The following is a 24,117-nucleotide window of genomic DNA, read 5'->3' as shown; positions in this document are numbered from 1 at the left end:
TACATATATCCGATGAGGAAAGTCACCAAAAAACTTCATACTTTTCCTCAATTCTACCCAAAGAAGTGGATTAACCTTAGTCATAGACACTGAGATGCTTGTAATCACGTTTCTCTGTGCCGTTTATCCTGGTCTCATCAAATATCTCACTCGCCATCTGAGACCTGATTGTCTTGATCTTCTTATCACACAGCTCATGAGGTGGGAATGGCATGCCAAGTGCATGACATTCTATATACTTCAAGCAATACACTCCACAGTCACCACTTTGTTTGTTTTGTGGCACCCCAGATTCACGCTCATGTGTGAAATCAACCGTGTACAACTCCCTCTCCGCACCGGTAGATAACATACGCAGCATGTACGGCAGCATGTGTGCAATAGGCTTCACGGCCTTAGCAATTTCTGCATCCGTAGCGTAAGCAAGATCACTATCCCAAATGACTATGCGTCTCCTCGGGATTGATATCCAGCAAGCTACCCAATGATCGTTCTTGACCAATAATGGCGCATATATATCATCAATCTCCAGTGCCCATGTCTTATTTGATCTGCTATACGCTGGTTCCTCGCCTGTGTAGTAGTCTAAGGCGCCAGGAGGGAGTAGTTTACCTGAGCCGTCAGGATTGGCAGGAGAGGCCAGAAACTCTGAGTACTTTGCTGTCCACATTTGAGTAAATACAGCATCCAACATGCAAATTCTGTCCGACCTAAACCATTCAGGGTGCTTTGTGTATCGGAGCCTTAAAAGATTAATGCCAGCATCCATGTGCTGCAGTTACAACATTAGAGACTTCTACATCAGAGACATCTACATGCGAGAGAAGTCTACATGAGAGAGAAGTCTACATACCGTGTCAATCAACCATTTTGTAGGAGTTAGTAGTATGTAGAACCAATCACTTGATGAACCTTTGACCTTCTGTCGCCATTTGCTTTGAATAATCAAATTAAATAAATAAAACACTACAAAGTCTTTATATAAAGAGCAATTAATTTAGGAAATAGATGACTTACGGGTCAAGTTTCACCCAATCAAGAAGAGCAGAGAGCTTTTGGCGATCAGGATTAGCAAATGGGTTATATCCCTGGCCTTGCTTCGGCTGGTTAGGTATAATAACCTTTGCCGTGCTGTTTCCATCAAAAGGAGACTGCTGAGTTGCAGCAAGCCTACGTTGCCGCAAGCCTACGTTGCCGCTCACTCTTAGCACGGGCCATAATGCGAGCAGCTCTCAGTTTACCAACTTGTTTCAGTTTTTTCACAGAACCATAATCAATGTGTGATTGTTCTTTATCTACTACAACCACACTTATGCCTCCATTCTCATTTTCACTCTCACTCTGCATTTGTTTTCAGTAGAAATAACACATTAATAACAGCCACAAATTTTATACAAACCAAAAGAGAACATACAAATGCACACGTTTTTCAAACCAAACAAGCTAATATTCCAAGGTTCCGCACAACATGAAAAAGGTTCCACCGTTCCAAATCCAAATGCAAATGCAAACAAGTTACTTCTTTTTCACTGATTTTTTTCCTCTTTTCGGATTGAGTGGTTTGGGGGATGTTTTGGTACTAACCACAGTGGCTTGGGTGTCTCTAGCTTTGGCTCTTGTTGTCATTCCTTTGGGAGCTGTTTCCGCAGCTTTGCTTTCCTCGGTTCTACTTTCCTCGGCTCTGCTTTCCTCACCTTTTCTTTCATCACCTTTGCTTCCTTCAGCGCTGTCCTTCTTAGCTTTGTCTCCATCAGATTTGTTTGCCTCAGGTACATCAGTAGATGAACCAGCTTTGGTGTGGTCTTCTTTCCAACCTTCACGCACCATCTTCTCAACAGCTCCCACTTGAGTTGTAAGGCCCTCAATCATGTGGGATTGTGTCTTCAGAGTGTTCTCGCATCTGCTCAGCCCCTCAACCATATTAGAAGTCAGGCCAGTTAGCCAACGAACTATTTCTCCTTTCATGGTCTCCACATCCAGGCCAGGGGACTCACGAGCCTTTTTGCGTGATTCTGCATCAGACTGTGTGCGAGAAGGGGACACTGTCTTCAAGCTTCGCATCATCTGACCAGCTTCTGTCTTCATCGGATGGATCTCCACCTTCACATTTGTCCACAGTTTTGTTCCGACAAGAGGCCAGTGACTTTGTTCCCACGCCCAGCCTGAAGAAAACATTGTCTTCACTATGTTATCAGCCTTCTCATCTTCCAGCTCACCATCCCAGCGAGGGAACATTTCAGAGTAATCCTTCATAGCAAAGTTCTTAGTCCTAGTCTGCAGAAGATAAAACTATTAAGTTAGTATAAAACCACTTTATATCAAATTAATGCATATATAAACATAAGAAGCATACCTGTTTCAAGATATTCTCCTGGAGTCTTCTCTGGCCTTTGGCACCTAAGAAGGCAAGTAGAGGTGGGGTCGGAGAACCTTCTATAGGGAGACCATACCCAGCTCCGAATTCAGGGAGACAGCAGTAGACCCAGACTTGAAGAACCTGAACAAAGCCTTCAATAGCATACGTCTTTGTCAAGTCTACACCCTTCACCGACTCCATCAAGAATTTAAAGGCTACTCTTCCCCACGGATAATCTTCAAAAGCATCTAGATCCATCACTAACCTAGCCAGGCTAGCCCGTGTGGGTGACGAGGTTCTTCTTGCTTCGATGAAGCCAGCGTAGATGGCTAGATACCCTAAACGCAGCCGATCATCTCGAGACCATGTTCTGCACATCTGACACGCTGCAGTTAATTCATCAATACTTGGCCCCCGGTCGAAATTCACTCCCATCTGCGCCCAAAATGCTTTCATGTCAGCCGTTACCTCAACCAACGGATTCTCGAGATTCTTCACATACTCGCAGTTCAGGCCAGTTATCTCTTCAAATTCATGCAGAGAAAACCTCAATGGTTCAACACCTACGAGACTCCACAACTCAAACTTCTTCTTGCAGTCAAGCTGAAAACACAGTATATAGTGCACCAGCCTTGAAGCCCATCCAAACTTCATTTCGTGGAACTTTAAGAACACTCCTACTCTCGAGTTCTTGAGCTCCTCCCATTCATCTGCCTCGAGTGCTTCTTTAAGAGCAGGGAAGAGCTTGCTGTCATTGCTGTAGTAGGCAATGCTTTTATTCGGAAAAGGTTCCTGGCCTACACTATACAGCCTTTGTGGGAAATCAAGTTTATCCATTTTGAAACCTGCAGCAAAAAAGCACAAACAAAAAATTACACAAGAGAAGTTTACAAACGAATAAAAGAAGTCTACAATTCAAAATGAATTCTATGCGAGAAGTCTACAATTCAGAATGAAGTCTACACGAGAAGTCTACAATGCAGAATGAAGTCTACACGAGAAGTCTACAATGCAAGATGAAGTCTACCCGAGAAGTCTACAATGCAAGATGAAGTCTATCCGAGAAGTCTACAAATCAAAATGAAGTCTACACGAGAATTAACCATTCAAACTAAATTAATAACCCAAACTCTATCATAAATCGAGAATACGAAACCATCTAACCAAACTAAATTTGTCATCCTTCGACGGAAGCCAAAAACAGTATACAAAAATTCAAAAATTATGTCTACATATCAACAATGATGTGTACCTTAAAGTAGACTGACCGGAAGCAGAAAATGGATTAGAGAAGAAACTAATAGGTTAGTTAACAAACTAAGAGAGAGGTTACAGAAATATAAGTCAACTAGTTAGGTTATTAGTTAAACGAGAGAAGACATAGAGAGATGAAGTACCGTTCGTTCCCTGGAAAGATGAAACACAGTTTGTTCGCTCGCTAGAGTAGAAGCCGTGAGACTGACAGGAAGCAGAGATTTGGAAGTCGCCGGCTCAGATCTGAAAAAGAAAAAGGTAAAGGTGGTTACTTTTAGCAACGGAGCGGACGAAGCCGAAGACAAGCCGAAGACATTTAACTTACCAGAGCGACGGAGTGGACAACGACTAGTTTAAGCGGCGGAAACAGTGTGGCTAGAGTTCGCCGGAAATCTCCCCGAAAATCGCATGAGAGAGATAACGGCGGGGATTAGGTTTTTTTTTACCCCAAAAAGCTTAACAAATCGTATTTATATTCTGGGTAACTTTTCTGGTTAGGTTAAAAGAGGTTTGGTTTAAATTCGATTTGGTTAATATTATATTGGTTAAATCCGGTTAGGTTAAATTTGATGTGTGGACTTCTTTGTAAGTCTACAACGATTTTTTTCTTTCCCTTTATTATTTGCGAAAATTAAAAAGATAACTTACTAAATTTTTTATTTATTTTTAATATTTATTAATATATGATTTAACATTCTTATTCATAAATATGTAAATTTAATTTAAAATAAAAAGATTTTATGTAAACACCAATAAAATAGACTGAAAAGGACGTCTCCAGCTAAATAGACTTTTTTGTAGTTCTACGAAACCCTAAACCCCAAATATCAAACCCTAAATGTTTTGCTTGATAATCAAAAAGTCCCGATTATACAAAATATAAACTACTAAACATTAATATGCAGATTTAAGTTAATAAAACAAAAAAAAAAACAAAATCTAAAATCTAACCTTATGAAATCAACCACTAAAAGACATAACATGTTATAACCTTTTGTTTGTAAACTATAAACATTGTCTAACACATGATAACCAAATTAGTATATATTCTTGAAAATTGTTCAATTATATGAAATTTTAATTTATTTAGTTCATATAATCCATTATATTGATGATTAGTTAAAAATATCACTATAATTATTTTTATACATTTTCAAAATTAAAATTTTAGATCAAATTAGAGTGTAGACTACAAACTAAGTCTATAAGGTAGACTTCTTAGAAAGTCTAAACATTTGTAGACTTCATTTTTTACGTGTAGACTTCCAAAGGATAAAAACGTAAAATATATTTCTGTTTTTTGTTTGGTCATAAGGGTTAAATAGTACTTTCACTACCCCTTTAGGTTGGTTTTGCATTTGACTGAAAGTGGGGTACACTTTTATATTTGACTTGAATATTTGGGTTGGTTTTAGCAAATGTCCCTTAAAAATCTCACATTAAAATTTTTGTGATCAGTGGTTTAAATTTTATTTTGTTATAGCAAGATACGAATGATCATAAAATCATATGAATATGAAATCTCATTTAATCGATATTAAGATTAAATATATATATAATTTAATATTGTTTAAATTAAGCTATATACCATAAAAATACAAAAATATGTTAATTTAAAATTTGCTCTGAAAGAGTATTGAGACCTTGATATCTTAATTTCAAAATTTGCATTGAATTTGTTTTCAAAATTATAAATTACTAAAATTATTAAAAATCTCACACTGAAAATTTTGAGATTGATGGCTAAAATTTTGTTACGGCAAATATACAAATGTTAATAAAATCAAATCATATGAGTAGGAAGCCTCAGTTAATAAAAATTCATATTAAAATATACTATATAACTATTTTATTATCATTTAAATAATTATATACCATATAAATAAATAAACTTATTATTTAAATTTTTTTACTCCAACTTAATTATATAGATAACTGTTACTCACTTCCCAGTAATTTATATATATATATATATATATATATATGTGTTATTTCATAATATGTAAATGAACATAAAATAAATAATATCATCTAAAAATAATTTTTATATATAATGTTCATCATGCGTAAGGTGCGAGTCTTAGCCTAATTAATAAGATACTAAGTAATAACCCGCGCCTTGCGCGGAATTAGATTATTAATTTTGTTATTTTTTCAGATAAGTAGACATTAGATCTGCCAGTGTGGAAATCGGTTCGGTTGGGTTGGGTTGAGTTTTTTTGATTTAAGAAGACATTAGGTCTGTTCAATCTGGATCTTGGTTCAGTTTCGGGTTAAATTTTTCGGTTTTTAATCTCCTAAAATACAACTATCATTCTTTTTTTTTGATCAACACACAACTATCATTCTAAATCCGTATTTATTTTGGTTTGTTCGGTTAAATTGCTTTAGATTTTTGGTTTTTTGGGTTATAAACCAAAAAATATTATTATTTGTTTTGTTTCGTGTTATATAAATTTTAGATAATCTTGATGTCGAAGTAATCGTTTCATATTATAATTTCTAAACACATGCAAATCAAATCAAGATAAAGTTAAAAAAAAAATATTTTCTAAACGCATGCAGATAAAATAAAATCTAGATAACACCAATCAGTGGCGGAGGTAGAGAGAAAGCATGTGGGTCGGTTAACCCACATCAATTTTTAAATTTAAGCTACAACCAATTTTGAAATTTAAGCTAATTTAGGCATGAAATTGTAATATTTCTTGATTAATGGTTGAATTTCAGTAGTTTGACCCCCCTAATAAGTAGCCAATTTTATATACATAAAATTTTAATCCTACTGAACTCTTTTCCTACCTCCACCACTGACACCAACAATGACTTATACAATGGTGAATAGTTATGATCAGACACATTTTGTTAAAATCATTATTAAACATTACGTAGATAAATCGTACCAAAGGATTTCTTCTGTCAAACCTGAGAGCAGGCAAACTTGATGTTTTCGTCAAAAGGAATCAAAACAGGTTAGTTATGACCTGAGAAGAGGAGAAATTTACAGCAGCCTAAAAACATAGACTGCTTCTTTGGTCCATTTGGGTAGAACAGCTCATGGAGAGGGAGATAGATGGAAGGTTTTGCTTGTTCTATAAATCCATAGGAGTCACAGATTATATGTTATCACAAGGTAATTGTTTCATCAAGTAGAACGTTTATGACAATGTTGGGCGGACTATAACTGAGTGAAAAATCTGTTTGTCTTAAATCCATAGGAGTCACAGATTATACGTTATCACAAGGTAATTGTTTCATCAAAAAGAACGTTTATGACAATGTTGGGCGGACTATAACTGAGTGAAGAATCTATTTTTGATTGAAATATTACAGCCATCAAAGATTCCTCTTCAAGAACATGAATTCGAGGAAGGGAAGTTGCTGAACCTGCAGCTTTTGCTGGTAAAAATTGGCTATCAAACTATATTCCAGTGATGTGTTGTTGCAGACGATCAAGTTTGCCTGTTCTCAGGCCTTTGTCGTCTGTAATTCTAGACTTTATCCTAAGTATTTACTGATGCTTTCTGTTTTGTCTTTTCATTCTTAGAACTCAGAGCATCTTCGGAGTTTGGGAATTATCTCTCGAAGAAGAAGAAGAAGAAGAAGAAGAAGAAGAAGAAGAAGAAGAAGAAGAAGAAGAAGAAGAAGAAGAAGAAGAAGAAGAGAAAACACATTATTAAATAACCTCTTAAGTATAAATTTAGTAAAATAGATTCAATACTTCAATAACGTATAAAACATAAATTTTAAAATGATGCTTATATATATATATATATATCTTGTAACACAATCTTGTAAAATATCCTAATTCAATAATCTCCAACCCTCCAGCCGTGACATCAATTTGCTGTGCTTAGTACAACATGTATATAAGACATTACAATTGAACCTATTAGTTATACAAAATACTCCAGATAATTTAAAATAAATAAATAGAACACAATTAAACTTACATTGATTTGAAGTAATGTACTTTAGAAATTTCAATATTAAATAAAATTTCAGAACAGCCATTTAGTCTGTTTAGGACGGTTATGAAATTTTAGAACAACCATTTAGTCTATTTCAGGATTAAACTGATCGACCGAATATTTTTTAACTTTTGCATGAATCTTCACTCCCTGTTGAAATGAGATAAAAAAATCGCTAGAAGATAATAAATTAAACATGGAAATAAAAAAATTTAATCATATGTACAGATTATTTATTCACGTTAACGTGGACGAAGACCCTCTCAATTATTAGTCCACCGACATATGAATACTGCTCCCAAAACGAATGATCTTGACATTGACCTTCCTTAAAGATTTGAATGGTTTCAAATTAGAAACACGGGTGAAAGAAACCAACGAGGAGGGCTAAAAACTATAGATGTTGTCGATGTTTTAAGAGTGAGGAAAGTAATAATCTTTGACTCTGTTTTTTTTTTTTTGTAACACAGATTTTTCATTCATTCATACTTAGGCTCCAATGTCAAAGGAGGTCATTACAAAAGGTTCATTCAACAAGGCTTTCTTAGCCAAGGCATCTGCCTCCTTGTTGTTTCCCCGTTGAATCCAAGAGAAATAAACAGACTCAAAAGCAAGAGAGAGACTGAGGATATCAGCAACCACACCATACACCTCAGGGAATGAGGAGCTAGAGTTTATCGCATTGATAAGTTGTAGCGAATCAGACTTGAAATGCACTCGGCGGAGTCCCGTATCGATGCATGTTGCCAGTGCTTCCCTTAGTGCTAGTGCTTCTGCCACCAGTGTTGAGTTGACGAAGAAGCAATGCGCCATGTACGAGCGGCTGTTGATTCCAGTGTCGATGATCCATCCAAGCCCTGCAAGAAACCGTTCTGAGTGCCAAGCCGCATCTGAATGTATAACAATGCAATCCAGTGGGTGAAATTGCGGAGGTTTCGCTGGTACTCGCAAAGCAGGGGCCGCCGTTGTTTGCGCCGCTAGCCATTCCCTTGCTGCCGAGAGGGCTTTGGTCATGGTTTCCTCTGGTGAAATTGCTTTGTTATTGAAAAGGAGGTTATTTCTTGCTAACCAGATGGACCATAGGATCCACGGTGCTAGCGGTCCCGAGCCAACTCCCGTGGGCGGAAGACATGTCAGTTTGGTTAGAGTAGGCCAACAAGATGCAAAATCTTTGACTCTGTATTGTATGGTATTATATAGGTACATCATAGTAAATGATATTTATGAGTCGTATTTAAGTTTTGCCAATTTAGGATGGTCGTATATGTAAGGTTTGCCACAAATCTTTTACTATATTAAAAGTGTAGACACTTCTCCAAGCATCATATAACTTATACATTTAGACCGCGTGCATATATAATAAAAATACAATATATGGTCTTGATACGGGTCTTATGATAACAAAATAATAAATTTTAAAAACATAATATACGCAATAAGAATATATTGTATATAGATATATGGAAAGACTGATTTCAGACAAACTTCTCCAACTAATGTAGGAAAGGTAGGACACGTTTTTTTTCAATATGCACCGTCATAAATACTAAAGAACTAAAATGGGAACAATGATTTAAGTGTTTCTAGCTACATAAAAACTGTACGTGGAGTTGAGTATAGATGTCAAACTAAGTAAAAATATTTAAAGGCTATTTAATTTTAAATGTCTTTCCAAACAGATTTCTGACATGGATTATCATAGTGAACTCATATCTTTATAATTTTTAATGAGTGGTCCATAAAGCTTTGACATGGAGGTCCATATAGCTCACATGGGTTTATACAAAACTATAAAACTAAATATTATTTGCAAACTTGAAAGAGCATGTGTTTGCCAAAATCAGGTATGTGAAAGTTTAGGAGCCATCTATTGCTCAATGCTTATTTGCAAAGGTTCATGCAGATCAAATACATACACTCGTAACAAAATAACCTCAAGCCATCATTTTAAACAAAACATATAAAATTTGGATTGGAATAATGAATAATTAAACATGTGTATATATTTTAAAGGGTTACATACGTGCATAATCAGGTAACCTCTCTATAATGGCTCTAAACTTCTGTAGAGTCAGGTATGGATCCCATGCGATCTCAGCCAAGTACGCATCCATGATTCTTCCCACTTTCAGCAACGAACCATGGTGATGACCAGTGGAGTATTTATCATAACCACTCTCCTCATCTTCTTCATCAACCCTCTCAAGAAATCATGTGAGCATCCTATAGACAATATTCCCATCGTACATGGACGGACTCTTCCCTTCCTACAGAAGGTATAAGCAGATCATCAAGTCTCACGCTCTCTAACTGCTGACCTATTCTACGTTCTAGCTCAGGCAGATCTCTATGTCTAATGTAATTCTGATCTTAACATTCCAAGGAGGAAACTGAGAGGGATGATTGATCCTCTCTGGCCACTCGGCAAAAGAGTTACAATGGCTTCAACGATCTCCCTCTTCTCTTGACAATTCTATCAACAACCCTTTAATGATTCTTGAGAGTAATGCATCAGAGAAGCAATGACTCTCGGACCGGACACCTGTTCTCACCGTCACGGACCAACTCTTGTGTAGTTATTAATACCAAGAGCAGAGAGTTGTTCGATCCACCACTCGAGACAGTCTCTCCCCTTGAGCTCCTCTGATAAACCTGATACTAACTCCTCCCTACATGCATGCATGGCAATAGCCTCCATGCAGCTATCAAGAATCTTGAACGTTTCATATAATTTGTGCCTCTCGCATGAGGTTAACACTTGAAATGCTTTCTTGAGGTTGTAGAAAACTCTCTTGTCAAGGTAGTTTGCTTCTTCACAGCCATAGTTTGCCTCTTCCTTATAGACCGTAGATGAAACAAAGTTTTCTCCTCTGTTTTCCATCTCTGCTCTGTTTTTAACCATAAACGTCTCTTTTTTTCTTGAAGTAGATCATGATTCCAACTATATAGTTATGATTATATTTGCTTGTAAGCATTTAGCTTCTATTGACGCAAGTATCTTCAGTTCACATCGTAATTATCTTCAATTCACATTCATCGGTAAGAAGAAAATAAATACAACGTGCTTGTGTTTATTTTAACCAGATTAGGAAATTAATAACAAAATCGAATCCTCGTGAGAAGCTTTAGCAAGCCGACACGTCAGCGTAATTAATTTCAAATGACTGTGAAGCTGACACGTGGCCAATGTAATGTGAAAGCATTAAAGCCAACGCTTCTCTTTTAATATATAAGAGATAGTTCAGTCAAACCCAACTACTTCTAGAACTTGGTAGTTTCGGATACTCGGTGACACTTAACTCTAATAAATGAATTTGTATTAATAAAAATATAATTAAGAACCGTTTGTTTCTGAGTAGATAACGATTTTATCAAGCGATCAAATAATTTTATAAACTACATAAGGCTCTCTACGGCTTGAGACAGGCGCCTAGGACATGGAACATCAAACTCAATACGATCTTGAAAGAGCTAGGCTTCACCCGTTGTTCGAAAGAACCGTCACTCTATAGAAAGGAGAAGAAGGAGGATTTGCTTGTTGTTTGCGTATATGTTGATGACTTACTTGTGACAGGTTCGTCATTGAAGTCTATCATTACGTTTAAGAAGGAGATGGCCCGAAGATTTGAGATGAGCGACCTTGGTAGACTAACTTACTATCTAGGTATTGAGGTCCGTCAAACTGATGAAGGAATTGTGCTATCACAAGATCGATATGCTAAGAAGATCCTCGAAGAAGATGGTATGAACAATTGCAATCTTACTCATATACATATGGACATGAACGTCAAGCTATCTAAGTCGTCACAAAAAAGAGACATCGACGAGAGGGAGTATAGAAGAAGCATTGGGTGCCTTCGCTATTTATTACACACACGGCCTGATCTTTCTTTCAGTGTCAGTATGCTTAGTAGATATATGCAACAACCTAAGGAGTCTCACGGTGCGGTTTTGAAACAAGTACTGAGGTAATTGCGAGGTACTACTAATCTTGGTTTGAGGTTTACACGATCGTCAAGGCAAGCATTGGTGGGATTCAGTGATAGTTCTCACAATGTCGACGATGATGATGGCAAGAGTACAACCGGACATATCTTTTATCTTGGAGACAGTCCCGTAACCTGGTGTTCTCAAAAGCAAGAGATTGTGGCGTTATCATCCCGTGAGGCAGAATTTATGGCCGCCACGGAAGCTGCGAAGCAAGCCATATGGCTCCAGGAACTGTTAAGTGAAGTCGTGGGTGATGGTTGCAAAAGGGTGGTTATACGGGTTGATAATAAGTCTGTGATTGCACTCACTAAGAACCCCGTTTTTCATGGTCGAAGCAAACACATTCACGGGAGGTTTCACTTCATACGAGAGTGCGTTGAAAACGATCAAGTTGAGGTGGAACACGTCCCAGTAAATAAGCAACGAGCTGATATACTTACTAAGTCCCTTAGCCGAGTTCGTTTTGCTGATATGAGGAGTTTTATTGGAATGCAAGTAGTATGCGAAGATGAATTCAAGCTTAAGGGGGAGACTGTTGGTTTAAGCTTGGGAGCTAGCTTGAACCACAAGCTATCCTAAATCTAACTGTTATGTTTATCAATAGAGATTAGGAAATACTGAAAGAATGATTACTAATAGGATTAGGATTATCTAGTCCTATATATGTTGTTGTATCACCAACGAATTGTGTGAGGTGATTAAGCTTTAGTTTTTTAGTTATTTTTCTAAAGCAATACGAAAGTGAGTTTGTGAATTCGATCTTTTGATTTCTACAAAAATAAATTATTATTGTAGAGATTTGCAAAATTCTTTCGAGCTAAACTCATACCACAGTATTGTTAGACTACATACAACAATGATCACTCTCATAAATATAATGGTTACAACTTAATTTAAGTAATCATACTTTTTCATGTTTGTCGCAATTTTATAAATATCAAAGCTCATTTGAAATCATAAAGACTCATGGTTAAATGTGATTTTATTTAAAGTTAGTGAAGACCATATTAACTCATTTATATATCTATATGTATTTAACAGAACATTTTTCAAAAATTTGTTCGGTTTTCGGTGCGGGTTGGATTTGATATTGGTTTTCGGATATAACATCTTAAGAACCGCTCGAGTATATAGGCCAGGTCTAATAGAGTATGAGAATTTGATTTCTTGGTCGATTCCAAGTTGGTTTTTTGGGTAGGAATATTCTTCATAAATTATGTTAGGTAACTATTAAGAAAATATAATATGTTGCAGACTTTAGGAATAAAGTTTAAATAATTAATTAAATTAATATAGAACACAAATATTATTAAAAACAAAAAATATAAAAATTAAATTTATCAAAAATAGTTAAAACAAAAAATATACCCGCCTTTTGAAAGGGCGGGTCATAATCTAGATTAATTTATTCAACTAGACATTAGTTTATTCAAATTATAAATATCTTACATAGACATTAAGTTTATCAATCAACAAAGCACATGATGTTAAAAATTGGGTTTAACCAGGTTTAAGTGGACTTTTAATAGAAATAAATATTCATAAAAACTCATTTAGTTTAATGGATTTTAAATAGGTTATTCGATTAAAAAATATTTATTAAATGTGATTTTACTTAAAGTTAGTGAATACCATATTAACCTACTTACATATATATATATATATCAGAATATTTAAAAATTAGATTTTTAAAAATATTTTTCAAAAAAATTGTTCGGTTTTTGGTTCGGATCGAGTTTGATATTAGTTTTCGGATATAACACTTTAAGAACCATTCAAATATATAAGTAAGGTCTAATAAAGTATGAGATTGTGATTTTCGAGTCGATTCTGAAACGATTTTTTTAGGTACAAATATTCCTGACTAATTATGTTAGGTACTAAGAAAATATAATATGTTGCAACCTTTATGAATAAAATTTAAAAATAATTTCTGAAATGCATATGACATAAATGTATAGTTATGCAATTTGATATATTTAATATAGTTACCAAAAATTATATTAAATTAATATTAAACACAAATATGAGTACAAGAAAAACACAAATATAAAAATTAAAATTTTCAAAAAAAAATTAAAACAAAAAATATACTCGTCATTTCAAGAGCCGGTCATAATATAGTAAATTATTGAACAAATAGACCTATATGAGAGTTCAAATGAATAGGCTGGTTTTTTTTTTTTTTTGAAACACCATTTTTTGGGGGTGCAACACGAGGATTTTCCTGGAGGTCACCCATCCTAGTATTACTCTCGTACAAGCACGATTAACTGTAGAGTTCTGAGAAAATCTGGTGCATTAGTGCTGATATGAACGTACCCTGAATAGACTGATTTATCTTTGGAAAAAAGGAATAGACTGAAAAGTTATTTTTTGTTATATTCATTCATATGTAGGGTCCCTCGAGAATATGGACGGTGAGATTGACATGGAGACCTTTTTGACCACCGGATTATCCAGGTCCGTACGGATTGCGTGTGTGGTGGTTAGTGGCGGTGGTAGTGACCTCACGTAACCATTTATTTTCTTTTAGTGGAAAATTCGACACGCGAGGCTTTACTATAATCCAATAAATTATTTGGATGACAGTCTTTTTTTTTCTTTTTCTTTTTTTTGTCAAACATTTTGGATGACAGTCTGGCTTCAGTAGTTTACATCTATTAAATCGTGTTTTGGTTAACATTGATAGATTTCTCTTTCTCCGCACCTTCGTAACGAACTCTACACTAATTTGGTCAACTTGATAGTCTATGGGTAGATACAGATTTCATATTCTTTTAGAGTAAATGTCATCATCACACTTCTGTCAGGTCTCGTGCTCCTTTTTTTCTACATCTTGACTCTTGGACATACGTTCAAAAATCGTGTTATGCTGTTTTATGGGATAATCAAAGATTCGAGAGACTACGAATTAAACCAACGCGTGCTTGAAAGTTCAAACCAACACATAGAAAAGTAGAGAACAATTACTGTAATCAGCATTTCAAATAGTAAATGATTACATTTACGAAAACCATTTACTTGGTGATATCAAAATACTAAAAAAGAATTATTGGACAACAGATTTATAGAAACTCAAAATTTTAAGACTATCTAAATAATAAGTACCTATTTTTTCTTATCAAAACCATTTAATATTCTGTATGATTACTTGATTAGTACTGAACTTAAGAAAATCATATATTTAGAAATAATAAATACTAGGTAATAATCTGCGTCTTACGTGGAATGTGATTATTAAATTCATTATTTTTTTAATAAGGAGACAGCAAATCTGGTTAAGTTGGATATCGGTTTGGTTTTTAGTTAGATTGAATCTCCTAAAATATAACAATCATTCTAAATCAATATTTATTTTGGTTTGTTCAGTTGAAATGTTTTATGTTTTTGGTTTTTCCGGTGATAACAAAAAGTTACTATTATTTGTTTGCTTTCATGTTCTGAACTTTAGATATTTTTGATGTCGAACCAATGGTTTCTTATTGTAGCTTCTAAACGGATAATAGTTAAAGAAAAAGAAAATAAAATTATTAAGACAAATCATTTCATTACAATTTGGTCGATAGTGACAGAAGAATTCAGAAAAATAATATTTCAACTTCCAAGAAAACTAGATACTTCAGTTGTGGTGAATATTTAGTTATAAGGTGTTTACGTCAAAGTCCAGATGTATGTGTATGTAAAAGTATATAAAGGTGGTTGATAAATATATAAAAATTCGGTTAATTAATATTAAATGATATTTTTGTTCAAAATAACACATGACATATAAAATTCTTTAAACAAAATGAATTAAAAATAAAATAGACCTAGACATTAGTAAAATAAATTTTATATTAAGAAAATCAAATTTTATCCATAAATAGGGGTGGGCAAGGATCGAATTTCTGGGTATTTGGAGGCATTTGTGTCGATTTGATCCTTAGCCACATGGATATTTAGTGTCTCGGATATCCGAAAAATTTTAGAATTTTAAAGGATATCCGATTTGATCTGTAAGCAAAATAATTTTTTTTTAAAATAAATGAAGAAATCTAAAAATAATAATATTTTACTACAGAAATAAAACATTATTTAACCTTTTAAATTCTAATACCTAATATAATAAATTCAAATGTTGTAAAACTTATATAAACTATAATATATAACTTATATAAATAATTCTTCAAATATATGTATTTATATGTATATAGCGGATTCAATTGGATATTCGTTCCTATAATATTAGTATTTGTGATTTACTTCTTTTTTTTTACAAATATTGCATTTTATTTTTTTTCTTCGTAGAGTTACGAATATCCAGATTTTTCGGTTCGAATCAAAACAGATAACGAATTGAATCAAAATTTATGAATACTTTGCCCAGCTCAATCCGTAAACAATAAAAATAATATTATATATATAATTGGTTTTTGATTCGTTATCCATTTTGATTCGAACCAAAAATTCCGGATAACGTAAATTTTATTTGAATCCTACATGTGAGTTTTATATTGAAAAAACATAATATATATAGTGTTGACACATTTATATAGAGTTTATCTAAGAAGCTTTCTACACGTGATACATCAACATACTAATTCTCAAATCGCTATTAAACTATCTTGTGTCTATTATAATGTGAACGCATTTATTACCGTGTTTATTTTTTAATATATAAAGGATGTGCTCACAATTCTAAATATAAAAAAATTGCAGCGATGTTGTCCGTATAAACAGCAGCGGGGAGATATAAAAGAAAAAAATGTTTTATATTGTTTTTAAAAATCGGTGGCATTAACATAATTGGCTGTACAACATTGCCAATCGAAACCTTAATTTAAAATCAATGTTTTAACTTATAAGTATTTTAAAATGTAAGAAAGAAGTATTAGTAAGTTTTTTTCAAAAAAAAGAAAGATGTACGAACCAATTAATAAAGAGAAATTTGCCAATATAGAACTAAATCTCTAAAGTATTATCTCCTTAGAACTAAATTAACTTTTGACACATTTGGACAGTGACTATCCTTTTTGTATATAAAAATTCATAAGATTTTTTTTACAAAGGAAAAAAATATGAAAAGTAGTTAACTTCATGTAGATAAGCATGTGCATGTGAGAAAAATATTTTTGACATCAAAAGATGTTTACATAATAATTTGAAAAATTGGCTAAATGTGCTAGTTAACCATATCTGCCATCTACGGCGGTTTAGAATATGTAATCTGAAAGAAACACAATATTCTAAGGCATGTAGGCTGCACATTATAACGAAAACGTATACAACTACTAAGGCAGAATATGAAGTTCACGATTTCCTCTATGCTCTATATTTTTGGTAGATTTAAAACATTAAACAATGTCATCTCATCAACCGCGCTAGAAAATATAATCTAAATCTTTTCTTATTATAAACCACGCAAGAAAATACAATCTACAACATGTCTTTATATCTACTATAATAGTATATAACATCCTATTTATTATTCTATTTTCTAAATTGGTGGAATGCAAGTTCTATAACGGTTAGTAAACAAAATCCAGAAATCTTGGTAAAAACGGTTATGAAATATTCTCTAAATCTTTTAAATATTTTTTTTTCTTTTTTAATTGTTATTTTTCCTAAATTGTGGTCTTCTTCATCGTTGGATTCGCAAGAAGAGGTTGAATGGTGTGACAAAGAGAAGACCAATGGAAATGATGTGCGATTTTCTTTGGTGGATTTTGTGAAGGAGGGTCAACATTTTATTTCGAAAACGCTTTTGAAGGCAGCATTCGAAATATGTGCAATGAAACATAATTTCGTCTATAAGCTTGTCAAGTCGGATAAAAAAGTGTGGTACATTCGTTGCGCAGATGATGATTGCAGCTGGCGTGTTCGTGCAGAGGGGTTACCTGGTTCATCTTATTTTATCATCAAAAAGTATGTACCTCATCATTCATGTGCTGCATCCAAAAGGAAGGGTTCTGTTCGGACAGCTTCAGCAAAAACAATTGGTACTCTGGTTATGCTTATGTATGAAACTGTTAAAGAAGGGCCGAGATCTAAAGATATAGTCCAGTATATGCGTTCAGAACATGGACTTGAGATATCATATTCTTTGGCATGGGATGCACGTGAGTATGCAATCAACAAAGTGAAAGGCCTTCCAAAGGAAGGCTATGAAAAAATTCTCAAATACTTGCACATGATGAGGGAAGCTAATCCAGGGTCACACACGTCTTATGAAAGGGATTCTGAAGGGCGATTCAGATTCCTCTTCATCTCCTTTGGTCAGAGTCTTCGCGGTTTCTATGTTGCAATTCAGAAAGTTATTATTGTGGATGGGACGTTCTTGAAGAGCAAATACAAAGGGGTATTACTGGTTGCTACTGCATTAGATGGAAACTCGAATTTATATCCTATTGCATTTGGAGTTGTCGACTCAGAGAATGACCTTGCGTGGAACTGGTTTATGAGACAGCTTAATGCGGTCATTGCTGACGAGCATAGTTTAGCTTTTGTGTCTTATAGGAATTCCTCGATTGCTAAAGCTATTGCTAACGTGTACCCGCAAGCTCATCACGGAATTTGCCATCCTTTCAATAAGGACAGGATCAATAGCAGCTTCCCATAGGTCATAAGCAATCTTCTGCCGCGCTTCACGAATGTTGTTGTCATTCACCAGGGAAAAGTCCAAGCCTAGAAGATGGCATTCAATGTGCTTCAAGGCATATACTCCACAGTCACTGCTACTTTTGTTCAATAAGAAGGGCATTGAGAAGTAGGAGACGGTATACTGCTTGACTTGATACTGTCGACTCTTAGAAGACTGAATGGCTTTGACAATTCTAGGGATGAAAACTGCAAATGGCTCCACTGCACCGGGGTGTCTCAGTCCCTCACAGTCAAAGACCTCTATCGACCGAGTAACAAAGTTGACGCACATAGAGATCCAGTGCTTACCAACATTTAGGGGCACATACATGCGGTTAACATCAAGATCCCACATTAGTCTTGTTCGTCCGTGTGCTGGAAGTTCGCCAATGCCGTACTGTTGTAGCAGTCCACCCACTTTGAATTTCTTCTTGTCCTTCTTATACTCGTTGTAAGAGTTCGTAATTTGATTACTGAACAAGCATGTCATGAAGGCTACTTTATTTGGAAACCATCGCCGCAAGGAAGTCCTCTCAGTGAATAACCACATCATACCATCAATTTCCTGCATAATTTGATAAAAGACTGTAAGTTTGTGTACACAAAATAAAAAGGAACAAGGTAATAACTGACCTTATTCAGGAGCCACTGTGAAGGTCCCACGACACGAGATACTAACTCATTTGTGAGTATAGATGGTCCAATTTTTAGTTCTCTGCATTACAAAATTCAGTATCAAAATGGTAGAATTGTTAAAAAATTTAAAATTTCAACTTACTTGTAAGTTTTGGTCCAGTCAACAAGTTTGCCCCATAATGCCTCAGGGACAAACACTAGTGAGTAATCGGGATCATGTATCCGGTCCTCATGTGAGTCCACGTCTTTCAGAGTATGTGGTCTCCAATCCGCAGGCTTAAATGAAGACAGTGGAGTGGCAAAGTCAGCTGGTTCATCACCATCCAGATGTTGTGAAGGATCAAAACCTTTAACATGAGATGCTTGAGAATGGTTTCCCATGGCCTCTTGTAAAGATTCTTGGGTCCCCTTATCTACACATCTCGCTGATTTGGTCAAATTCTTCAAAAAATCCATCATTTCATTTTCATCAGTTTGAACATCCTGTTAATAAAAACAAGCATAACATTAATAGTAAAAAGACAGTCCATAGCAAAATATAGAAAAGTACATTACAAAATAGTCAATCCCACAAGTCATCATCATTAGTTCATACACGCCGATATATAGCATATCACAATACAAGGACATTACATCAAAAGATAATTCCTCATACGTATTACAAAAGAGTCGACATAGCAAAATACATAGAGAAGGATATTACAGAGCTTCATTTTTTGGTTACCTCTCTTACTGGCTGAGGGCTACGACGAACCGGAGGAAGATCCACATTCGCAGATGCCTTGCCTTTTCCCTTTGCTACGGGAGGACCCGTACTATGAGATGATGGTCCTTGGTCTTTCCCAAGTGTTGCTGAAGGAGACAAAATCTCAGATGTGTTGCATTTTCCCATTGTTTCCGATAGACCCTTAATCTGAGAGACTTGTTCCTTGAGTTGAGCCACCTCATTGGCAACGTTGTCAAAACGCTCATGGATGTCCTTCTGCACCACTTCCTTAAAAGAGTTGAAAGAAGCGGTGAACAAACCTTCAATGAAGGTCTTCATTTCACTAGAGACACCACTGTTGTGTTCAGCCGCACGTTGACAAAGCAGCTGTTTTTTTCGAGACTCGGCACCAGGATCAATTAGCTTGCGCTTGCCTCTTTTCGCAGTAACAGCCGGTTCCCCTGCAACTACAGTCGGTTCTTCTGCAACAGCAGACGGTTCTTCTGCAACATCAGCCGGTTCATCTTGTTCTGAATCAGAAAGGTCCATATGTGCAGGCAAAGACTCAACTTCCCAATCGAAATGCGTTCAGCCTTGTTTGGCGTTGATCAATTCAACAATACGACCAACTCTTTCGTCCTTCTTTTCATCTTCTCTAAGGAACTCAGTATTTTCAATCACATCGAAATCACCAGTAGATGATATAAATGTGAACACCTCTCCCTGCAAGAACAAATGAAACAATAAGCTTACATTGAACATTTATTGAACTCAATATTAATAGAAGAAAGATAAGTTACCTTATCAAAGTGGGACTCTAGGCTGGTGATATCTTGGTAGGATACTTTTCCACTACCTTTCCAATTCCTACATCTCATTTTCTTCACGTTTTTTTTTTATCTTTTTACCCACCATAGAACCAATGTCTGGAATTGCCTCCATAATCCATATCTGAAACGCATATGAGAATCCATCCAACACGTAGCTGTTCTTCGTATGCACATCTTCTCTTGCTCTAAGTATTGATGCAATCAGCTCATCATAAGCGCGAAGACCCCAAGGATACATCCTCAATTTCTCAAAATCCATCACCAAACGGATGTATTCATGAGGGATATACACTTTCCAATCCCTAGCCATGAGGAATGATTGTATAATAGACAGATACACTAACCTCACTCTCTCCACATACGACCACTCGTTACACACTTTAAGGAGCTCATCCCTTATTGTATATAAGTTGATCTTTGAATTGGTCTTCAGCGCATTAGCCCAGGACCCCTTATCATTCTTCCAGTTAATGAAGTCTACGTCGGGTTCCTCTTTGTACTTCAATCCAGTCACAGCATAAAATTCTTGCATAGAAAACCTAAGAGGCCTCTTCGCAAAAAGAAACCACAGCTCGTGAAGCTTGGAAACCCTGAGCTGCTTGCACATGAAGCTGTGAATAATGTTCCCTGAGTAGATGAGGTTGTTCTCTATGATCGCCAGAAGAGGCCCGAAGACAGGCTCTTTCAAAACTTCCTCATACTCATCTTTCAGAGCCACCTTTACCGCCTTCAGAAGCGTCCTTCTACATGTGTTGTTAATCATATCGATCTGCGTCTCAGCTCCTTCTTGAAGAATGCGTTTAGGAAACTGGTGAGCCATTCCTAAAAAACATGAATTCCATAAGTTAACAGCGAACCAAATATAACATCTCACATTTAACTAGTCTATTAGACAATTCAAAACTACATAGAAACACAAATCGAAACAAAATATAATCAACTAGCAAATGTGTTTTCCTCTAAAATAAATCAGAGTCAAAGCTACACACCAAATGAATAACAAAAGTCTACACACTATCGACAAATTCAATTCAAATAACAAACTCGATCCCAAACAAGTATGTACAATTAATGTCTAAAGCATGTCAAAGTCATTAGCCTTTTCAAGTCTATTAGGAATTCTAAACCTTAATAAAGCCGATACCAAACAAACTAGAACTCAAAATCACCTCAACAACAAGCCAAACTCACACCCCCACTCAACCACATTCCGCCTCTGAAAACCATAAACTTGTTTCGATTTGTGTTTTAAACCATGAACTCTCTTCCTAGTACAATTCGTAGTACATGCAAATAAACATAAAGAACAAACAAAAAAAAACCAAAATCGTAAAGGGGATTTCAAAGCCTAACCTTCAAATTGTCGGAACCGAGATGAAGGAAGAGCAAAAGAAAACAACTGTGAAACTAATCGTCCTTAATCGGGGAGGAGAAGCTACTCCCGAGCTTGAACAGCTTCGATCGTCGGCGGCGGCGGAGATAAGAACGACAATCTAACCGGTGGCTCTAGCAGAGGAAATACGTAAGAAGGAGGAGGGAGAAGCGATGTGACTACTCGTTGAAGCTCTCCGACGAACCAAGAATCTCAGAGGCGGAAGGTGTCGTCGGCGAGAAAGAAATCGTCTCTCGATTGGGAAAGAGAGTCGGAGAGAATGTGACTGATATTTTGGGGAAAATTTGCCCTATTTTTATTTAATTAAGTATGTACTTTTTAATTCAAATAATTTTTTCAAATTTTATTAACTATATTGTAAAGAAAAGGACAAAACAGTAAATTCACTAGGTATTAGTTCTATACGGACAAGAATTAGTTCTATACGGACAAGGTTTGAGAATTTAGTTCTAGAGGGACAATACTTTAGAGATTTAGTTCCATATTGGCAAATTTCCCATTAATAAACTTTCTTTGCATTTGGTCTAAAAAGTTCACAAAAAAACACAATCTACTAAACTGACTAAGAAAAAATAATCAATAATCGTATTACGAAGTCGTTTCCGGCTATTTGAAGATCATGTATGTTTTTGTTGAGAAAACCATGTATGCATTTTTCTTTTTCTTTTTTTTTCATGTATAAATTTTTTTATTAAAGACATGTAACTATTGATTTTCTTTTAAAAAATAAATCTCAAATTATATAAATATTTGAAAATATAACTATAAATAAATAATGCTAAATTATATGAATACTAGATTCTCATGCGCACTTTCAAATGGCGAGCACTTTCAAATGGCAAGTATATATTTTTTGTTTTTAATTTTTATATTTTTGTTTTTCTGTAATCATATCTAAGTTAATATAACTTTTGGTAACTATATTAAATATGTCAAGTTGCAAAACTATACATTTGTACTATATGCATTTCAAAAATTATTTTTAATATTTATTCTTAAACTTTGTAACATATTATATTTTCTTAATAGTTATCTAACATAATTAGTCAAGAATATGCATACCTTAAAAACTTGACTAGGAATCGACCTGAAAATCAAAGTCTCATAATCTATTAGACCATACCTATATACTTGAACGGTTTTTCAAGTGTTATAACTGAAAACCAATATCAAACCCAATCCGCACCGAAAACCAAACAATTTTTGAAAAATGTTTGAAAAACATATTTTAATATATTCTGTTAAATATATATATATATATATATATATATATATGTAAATGGTTAATATGATTTTTACCTGTAATATATTTTTATTGTTTTATATCTAATTTATTTTAATGTTTGTGTTAAATATTAAATGGTTTGGGATGATATATTCAAGTTGTAAAAAATGGCAATAATGCTGTTTTTCAATGAAAATATAAATTGTTTTGAATCCTACTATATAAAAGCTACTAATTTTGAGGCTTTTTAAGAGTGCCACATAGGACAAAATATTCTACACCAATCAAACTGCCACGTCATCGCGAATGTTTAGATAATGGGTCTCGAACCATCCAAACCCATTAAAATAGTTAGCCCATTATATAACTTATAGCTTCCTTTTCTTTAGCCTACTCGCCTCAGACGTCTCCAGCGACTCCAAATCTGTTCGTCTATCCAACTTCGCCAGTGTAATTCCTACGACTACAACAATGGCACTTCAATGCTCCATTATAACTCATCCAGTAAAGACTCTTTGTACCTCTCCACATCCATCCTCTCAATCTCTTGCCCAGTTTCTTAAATTTGATTTGTCACAAAAAGTTAGTGCATCAGATAGTTTTTGAAATTCAAATAATACTAGGTGTTTTCCTGCACCATGTGCAGTGATAAATTTTTTAAAAATTAAATTATATTTAAAATAAAATTTATTATATTATATATTTTATTATTTTTGACTAATATTTAATATAAAGTTGATTATTTTTGAGACTATAATGTTTGCTATTGTGATTAACACATTTTTACGGTATTCTGTTTGTATCTTTTTTTTATTAGTCATCTTCCTGTTCTTTTTTTTTCTTTTTGGTAAAATGATTAAAAAAAAGACTGAAGCTAAAATTCATCTTTTTGTTCTTGATCATTCACGTTATCTTCAAAGTCAATAACATGGTCAACGTAAATGATCGACGTTGAGATTTCAGCTTTTCTGATTTTTACTATTCTAATGTTTCAATATAATTTGAATATTCTCTTTGTTTTATAATATAATAGTTTAAAAGTATTTTTTGTTTCACTATATAAATTGTTTTTATATTTTAATGTAATTTTATATTTATTGGATATTGTGTGGCCAATTAAATTATGTAAGTTACT

General features: G+C 34.6%; 2 protein-coding genes and 2 pseudogenes across 2 annotated transcripts; 1 reads left to right on the top strand and 3 right to left on the bottom strand.

Annotated features, from left to right (window-relative positions):
• Positions 1-1,506: 1,506 nt before the first annotated feature.
• Positions 1,507-3,968, bottom strand: LOC125609647. Its single transcript, XM_048781186.1, has 2 exons — positions 2,354-3,968; positions 1,507-2,274 (listed from the first exon to the last, which is right to left on the bottom strand). Exons 1-2 carry the CDS (start codon positions 3,191-3,193, stop codon positions 1,516-1,518), a joined length of 1,599 nt encoding a protein of 532 aa, XP_048637143.1. The 5' UTR covers positions 3,194-3,968; the 3' UTR covers positions 1,507-1,515.
• Positions 3,969-9,596: 5,628 nt separating this feature from the next.
• LOC111212621 lies at positions 9,597-10,462 on the bottom strand (annotated as a pseudogene).
• A 3,314-nt stretch (positions 10,463-13,776) lies between these two features.
• LOC125609766 lies at positions 13,777-13,895 on the bottom strand (annotated as a pseudogene).
• Positions 13,896-17,344: 3,449 nt separating this feature from the next.
• LOC125608632 lies at positions 17,345-18,172 on the top strand. The gene has a single exon (XM_048779064.1). The coding sequence runs from the start codon at positions 17,345-17,347 to the stop codon at positions 18,170-18,172; it is 828 nt and encodes a 275-aa protein (XP_048635021.1).
• The last annotated feature ends 5,945 nt before the right edge of the window (positions 18,173-24,117 follow it).

The sequence above is a fragment of the Brassica napus genome, chromosome A5 (assembly GCF_020379485.1).
Source record: "Brassica napus cultivar Da-Ae chromosome A5, Da-Ae, whole genome shotgun sequence".
NCBI lineage: Eukaryota > Viridiplantae > Streptophyta > Magnoliopsida > Brassicales > Brassicaceae > Brassica > Brassica napus.
This window is presented reverse-complemented; position numbering and strand designations above follow the sequence as displayed.